The 7,500-nt window shown below is 45.9% G+C and overlaps 1 protein-coding gene across 1 annotated transcript in view; it reads right to left on the bottom strand.

Annotated features, from left to right (window-relative positions):
* LOC119598667 (putative ankyrin repeat protein RF_0381) overlaps positions 1–7,500 on the bottom strand; it is a 34,314-nt gene that overhangs the window by 4,128 nt on the left and 22,686 nt on the right. Inside the window, exons 10-11 of the mRNA XM_037948385.1 lie at positions 6,975–7,073; positions 6,503–6,825 (exon numbers count right to left, since the gene is read on the bottom strand). Coding sequence (XP_037804313.1) covers positions 6,503–6,825; positions 6,975–7,073 — 422 coding nt within the window. The remainder of the gene's footprint in view (positions 1–6,502; positions 6,826–6,974; positions 7,074–7,500) is intronic.

Below are 7,500 nucleotides of genomic sequence, written 5' to 3'. Positions count from 1 at the left end.
GGTTGAACATGTCCAAGTGCAACTTTATATTAAAAAAAAACAATGAGCTTAATGCATAAAGAACAGACTGGGTCGCCTTCACAAGGAGTGTCGAACTGGTTGGTCAAACCATTGTCGACAAAGTAAAAATGTTCAGAATAGTATACTAGATGCAGCAATGATATCCATTCCTAAAACTTCGTCAGAAAGTGTTAATCATAGAGTTCCATGGCTGACACCAGATTGCCGCAAGGCGTTGTGTGAACGCAATAGGGCCTACAGCCTTTTCAAAAATAACATCAATAACGAGAACTTTTGCAATTACAAACTAGCAATAGCAACATCACAATTTCACAGGTCTGGTCCACTGTCAGTAATATAAAAAAAAATAAAATATAGAGGGAGCTCGATAATTATCATCCGGGATTCTTTACCACCAAGGAAGGCTGAGCTGCCACCCATTCACTTTGCTGCAGGAGAGGACTTTGCTTACAAGCAAGACCTAACAAAGGACAAGGCTGTCTGAGCCCTTGAAACCTGTAGATGAGATTCGATATGAGATAATAAAGTATTTTAATCATGATGCCATGATGAAGTTGCTAGAAGTGTACAATGAAATTTGCAAGATCATGGGAAGGAATTGTTAACTGTAGGATATTGTATTCTTTAAATTCCAATAATTTTCTAGTTGACAACAGGGCCGCTTCCAAAAGGGATCAACTAGTAAAACTGGACAGATATTCAAGAGGCCATTGCCAAAAAGCACTTTTTGATTTCGGAATTTTTAGATATAGTAAAAGCCAATAACATAACATGGCGATATGACCTACTTGGAAACCTTTATGCTTTTTAAATACCTTATTTATTCTAAAATCTCATTTCTGACAGAACTTTCTCTGTCAAACTGTTTTCTGTCAATGTCACTTTTTTGGGGTTTTTTTTGTTCAGGCAAAGGGGTCCCATAAGGAAGTGTCTTTCGCCAACAATATTTCTATGCATGATAATTGACATCTTACCAGCTCCCCCTCAGAATCTTATATACTCACTTTTATGCTTGGTGATTGTGCATTATGGCATTCCAGCAGTAATGCAGAATTCTCGGCAAATCGCATCTAATTGGCACTGGATATGATTAAAAAATGGGGTTCCAGTGGGGTTTTTAAATTTTCCAAAAAGAAAGAGTATTGGGTATTTTTTTCACAGGAGGAAGCCAAATTCAGGCTAAATCTAGAAAAACACCTTTTCAAAATTCTGCCTGATTTATTGGTCTACTCTTTATTCAGTGACTCAGTTGGAAAGACCACATTGGTCATTTAAAAGAATAAATGTCAAAGCAAACTAAATTTATTTAAGTGCATTTCTGGTAAAAAAAAAAAAAAAATGGGGAGCTTTTAAAAAGTCTTTGCTAATGATGTTAAAGCCCTGATTGGGGTCTAAAGTAAATTACGGGTCAAGCGTGTATGGCTTGGCATCAAACTAAATTTTTTGAAAGGTTTGGATGTTGTGCAGAATGTTGGTTTGTGTGCATCTTGGAGCTCTGAAATGTACATCTTGAGGTGGAGTCAGGAATACCTCCCCACCAACTCCCCACCATTAGTACTGACCTATGCCGCAAAGGTGGCACGAGACCCGAGCCATCCTAATGGCAATAGAGGCATTAGGCGCTTTCCCCACGCTTGACTCCCATCAGCTAAGCCAGAGGTGGAGGTATGCCAGAGGTTCAGAGAGATTCCTATTAAACATCTCCTTTTTCATGTATATACCGACGGCCCCAAAAAACAGATAAGTGTGTAGGAGAGGATGTATGGTCGACTGAATGTGAATTGAAGTTAAGACTTCCAATCATACATCTAACTTTCTTTCCGAACTTTTCGCCCTTGATAAAGCCTTAGATTTTGCACTATTGAAAGATCCACGATAAAATAGTTTTTTTTCAGATTCATTAAGTTCACTAAAGCCATTAAATAATAGAAACCACTAAAATGAACTGCTGGATAATATCCCTTCGTAAACTACAAGGTACCAACAAATCAATCAAGCTTATATGAGTACCAGGCCACCTCTGGTATCTATAGCAATGAACAGGCTGACAAAATTTGCTGGGTCAGCTGGTGATCGGACCTTTCCATAGTCCATACAAATCTCAGGTGTTTTGTGTCTCTAATAAAGCAAAAATCCATCTTCTGTGGCAAAGGAGTGGACCAACCTGCAACTGACGAACAAAGGCAGGGGGGAGGTGGTTTCAGCCTGTCTCAGGGTCAATGCCACCAGAATACTCACCCAACCCTATATAGAGAGAACCCCCCCTCTACTGCCCCCATTACCCCAGACCTTGCAGTAATCACTTTTTGAAAACATGCCACAGTTTCAAACCACAAAAACCCCCCACAAAAAAATGATCTCAAAATCAAAAAATCAAGGTTTTTAAAATATAAATCTTTTAGAAAAATAATGAAAATAATAATAACAATAAGAAAAGTAATCCCCTTTTCTAAGGGAAAAAAAAAACTTTATGACCTTTTTTGATAAAAAAAGAATGGATCCATTGGGTTAATGATTTTGGGCTATGGTTAAACAGGGCCCATATCCACTGGAAATACCCTAAAAATCAAACATGCAAGTAAGTAAAAATCACGCTTTTTCTAAACTTCCAAAATGAAAAGTAAAGACCCATCAAAGTCAAGAATAACTGGATTTGGGGGAAGGGGTATTTTCCCCCCCCCACCCAGCAAGCAAAGGGGGGCTGGGTCCTGCTGGGGGGGGCAAAGTCGGGTTTCAGGATTTGGAAAGAGAGTTTTTGTCCCGCCTGCGTCCCGGCAGGGCCAACCCACCATGAAGCTTTTTGGCAAAAACTTTCGGGAACCCCGCAGGGGGATGGGCGGTCCCACCTGCCAACCCCCCTTTTTTGGGGGGAAAGGTGGCGGCCCCGGGGTGACCCCCCGAGGCTTAACCGCAGGTGGCTTTTTGGGTAGGCGCTTGGAAACCGTCCTTTCGGAGGTGCCCGGTTTTCCTCTGCTATCACGGGGAATTTAGGGGGGGGGTTTTCCCCTCAAGGTGGGGAAGACCTGGGAGTTTGGACGGGGACAATACTACTGGTTGGGCCCCAGCGATGGTCACCCCCTCCGGGTGTAGTCAAGCCACTCCGCCGCTTCACCCGGTATTTAGGGACACCCTTGAGAATTTATGGATTGATTTTATGCCAAATCGATCTATGGCAAACAATTGCCCCCCCAAGATTTTGCATGTTCTGGTGATTTCAATGCGATACCGGGTGTGACCGAGCAGGGTTTGAGATGTCTGTCGGCCCCATGGCTGGGAGCTCATCCCAGTAGCCTCCTTCTCTGGGGCTTTGCCCAGGGCCCCGTATCACTGGTGGTTCAGCGATACGGGTACGTGGCCAAGGAGATCACCCAATACTGTTACATGCAAAGGGAGGGGCCTCCGAAGCGGGTTTTTCCGAGTGCAGATTCTGTGGGGACTGACCATGGCTGGCTGTGGCTACCCCGTGGGTCCCTTCAAAACCCCCCATCCCTCCAGGGGCCAACCCTAAGGTGTGCCCATGGGTTCACCATGGCAGTCTCTGACCGATTCATGGAACTCAAAACAACTTGTCAGACCCAGTTGCTCTTTTGGGAGCTCTTCAAGCACATAACACTCGAAGAAGCACAGGATCCATTGGCATACTCCCAAGGGCAAGGAAAAATTCCATCTCCCTGGAGACATTAGAGGCCACTGAAGCGTGTTGAATGGCTCAGCTGAATGGTAATTGAGTCTTGCATCACTCCATGGTGAGTAGGGCTTGGACACTGCTGAGAAGGACAAGGACAAGTTCATCAGGAATCTTGCTGAGGAGGTTGACAGCCATTTCTTGGTAAAAGCCCTTCGCCCTGCCTACCAGCCCTGAGAAAGCTGAATTCTAACCCCTCCTCATAGATGACTACAGTCCAATCAGCGGATGGACAGATTATCTCAGATCATGTTGGGGTTCGTGAATGTTGGGCTAAGTATTTTAAGCAGCTGTACAAGGTAGACCCTCCAACAGTTAGCAGGATGCAAGCGATGTCACAGTGCCTGTGCCGGACCCCCTCATCAGCGAGGAACATTCTACCCTAACAGAGGTTAGGATGGCGATTTCCCCAAAATGAAGAGTGGGAAAGCTGCAGGCATATGAGATTCCCTGCTGAAATGCTAAAGGCTGGGGTGAACCTGTGGCTCGGGGCCTGCATACAGTCCTGACTGCCATCTGGGTGTCTGGAAACCCCTTTCCCCCGACCTGCTGAGGGGCATGGTCATCCCCCTCTGGAAGGGAAAGGGGATTGTTGGGATTGTAGCAACTACCATGGCATTACACTGCTCAGGATACAGGCAAGGTTCTCGCTCACATTCTTTTGAAACGGATCTGCAATCACCTACTGAGGCATCAGAGACCGGAGCAAGTCTGGATTTACTCCTAGCAAGTCCCGCTAGACCGTATACTAGCACTTCGAGTAATTGTGAACACCGTCGTGAGTTTGGTCGTGGGTTGCTTGCAATCTACATCGATCTCAAGAAGGCGTTTGGCTCGGTGCATCGGGAATCGCTATGGAGATCCTGAGACTCGGGGGAATTCTGACACAGATTATTGGCCTAATAGCAAGCCTTTATACTGGTACTGAAGTGCTGTAAAGTGTGGTGGGGGTCTGTCGAACTTCTTCCCTGTTAATTCAGGGTGAGGCCAGCTGTGTCCTTGCACCAATACTTTTCAATACCTGTATGGACTGGATAATGGGCAGAGCTACTAGCCAAAGTCAGTGTGGAGCAAAACTAGCAATATAAGGTCTCCGACTTGACTTTGCCAAGATGTTGCTATCCTATCTGATTCCTTGGATCACAGGTGGGGGCTCTTGATGCTTTTAGAATGATAGCCCCTGGCCCTAGAAGTCTCCGGACCGCCCAAGATTCGGGACTTTGGGGGCCTGTTAGGGGAACCCTTCAGTCAATCCATGCTTGCGGCGAGTACTTGAAGTTCGAGATTTAACTCCCGGGGTAAATCGAAAAAAAAGTCATAATGGATTGGTGGGGAACGGAGCCATAAACTCATAAACGAGAGCATTTGGAGTTTTTGGACCTATGCAGAAGGACGAAAGCACGAGTCTTAAAGGCCTTGATACTCCCAGTTTTGCCCTTGGAACAAAACCTGACCTATCCAGTGCTTGGAGCCCTTCATTTTTAAACAAGTCCCTTCCCCGATCTGGGGTACGTTGGCGACCCGTGTCCACCAGCGGTTATACCGCAAGCTGGCTGTAACCTTTTTCTTCCATAATCCGGGATCGTCAACTCAGGCTATAGGGCCCACTAGCTTTTTTCCCCCTGTGGACACCCTCCCATCGGGTTGCCTCTCTGCGAGACAACCCGGGGTGGAGGAGGCCCGTGGGGGCGACCCAGGAATCAGGCTTGGGCAGCTCGAAAGACCTGTCGCGAGGAATTTGAGATGGGCCGTGGGCTGCCCCAAGAATCGCCCGAGGGGTCTTCGTGGGTGGAAGAAGGGTGGATGCCCATGCGAACGTCGGCGTTAGCCCCTTCATTTATGAAAATGTAAGTACTGTTAGGAGACAATTTTTAAATTTAAAGATCATATTGTATGGTCAAATTGGTCACATTTCGGAAAAGGGGCCACAGGGCAAATCACTGGACAACTGATGAATTTTTGCCTGGTCTCCTTTTATGTCCGCGCCCTTAAAGGCCCCTACCCCGTTCCCCCCGAGGTTTGACCAAACGGGGAAAGGGCTTAAACCCTGCTCAATAAGGGAAAAATCGGCGAAGGGCTTGAGTAAACTCGCGTTGTGACAACAATCCTCATAAGGCAGGTGCAGCTTCAAGTCAAGCCTCCAGGCAGTACGTGGTAACATGTCGGGCCCCTCATCCGAGGGGCGGCGGTTCGAGCCTGGATTGTCGCCTGGGGGTTACTGCGGGCTGGGCACTGGGGTTTTGCTGTCAGCACCCCTGACATACAGAGCGATTGTGGTGTGTGGGTTTTGTGTGTGATATGTGTGTGGGTCTGTGATTGTGATGTGTCTGTTTCTTGGAGTATTGTATATGTGCGTATGTGGTATGATTGTGTGTATGGAGTGTTTTGTGTGTGTGGTTGTTGTGTATGTGTGTGGTGTGTGATGTGTGATGTGTATTGTTGTGTGTGTGTGTTTTGCGGTGCGGGGGTGTATGGGCGGGGGGTACTTATGGTGTGTGTGTGCTATGTATGATTATATATGTTGTGTGTTTTTTTTTTCTTTAACGGTAGGGTTTATGTTTGAGCCGCCGTGGTCACAGCATGTCAAAATTGGGAATTTTTTATGTTGTGATGGGGCTTGGGTGATACTGGTAAGTCCCCACTCCTTTTTCCCCGGGGGTGCCGGTGTTACCTTTATAGGTAATCATCTCTCTATTTTATCCGGGGTTCGGACCACACTGACATATAAAATAAATTTTATATTTATTATGAATTATCATGTTTACATATACATATATGCAAGCCAAAGGTGTGTACCTGTGCAAGTGCTTCTGGTGAACGTTGCTTTACGCGACGCTGGTTGAGGGTCTGTTGGTCAAGACGTTTTAGGAAATCCATCACCTTCTTGTGTCCCTCGTCCTTCGCGTATTGGAGAGGAGTTTGGCCTGAATGATCCTTTAAAGAAGTGGCAAGCCCTTGCAGATGCAGCCACTGGACTGCGCCTAAGTTTCCGTACTCGGCCGCCAGGTGGAGCGCCGACTTCCCATCGCGAGTGACTAAAAGGATGTCACACGTGGGCGCCAACGCCTCCATCGAGGACACGTGGCCCCCCATACTCGCCAGGTGGATTGCCGTCATGCCTGCGGAAGGGAAAGGGTAGTTCGTGATGACGTGATGTCTCCTCTACAGCATGTTCTGTGGTCTAGAATGTCCATTATCATTTAAAAACAGAGCTATGGGCAGTTCCATCTCGAGGCAGCCACTGTGAGATCCTCCTGAATGTCTTCACCTTCGTTGGTCCTTGCATTCCCATTTGCGCCTTTTTGAAGCAGGACCTCGATGACCTCTGCGTGCCCTCCCCAGGACGCCAGGTGGAGCGGCGTCATGCCTGAAGCAGGAGGAGAAAGTAATAACACACAACAGGAGGAGGGTCAATATTCTTAAAGAATCTTGCTTCCTGTATCAGGTGAGAACACGTCAAGATTGCGTTACAGAAATTAACTCGCGTCTGTGTTAGCTTGTTAGGCATGATAGTAAACACAAACACACACATATATACATGCTTACAATACGTACATATATGTGCGTGCGCGAATTTGTGTGACTTTATATATATATTATATATAAAATATATATATATATATATATATATATATATATTACATTATATATATACATATGTGTGTGTGTGTGTGTGTGTGTGTGTGGTGTGTGTGTGTGTGGGGTGTGTGTGTACGTAAATGTGTGTGTGTGTGATTAAGTGGTTCTGTGTCTGTATGTGTGTGTGTGGTTAATAGTTTGATTTTATTTTCTTT

The sequence above is a fragment of the Penaeus monodon genome, chromosome 41, assembly GCF_015228065.2.
Source record: "Penaeus monodon isolate SGIC_2016 chromosome 41, NSTDA_Pmon_1, whole genome shotgun sequence".
Taxonomy (NCBI): Eukaryota; Metazoa; Arthropoda; class Malacostraca; order Decapoda; family Penaeidae; genus Penaeus; species Penaeus monodon.
The sequence above is the reverse complement of the archived record's forward strand: the minus strand, read 5'-3'. Positions and strand labels throughout refer to the sequence as shown.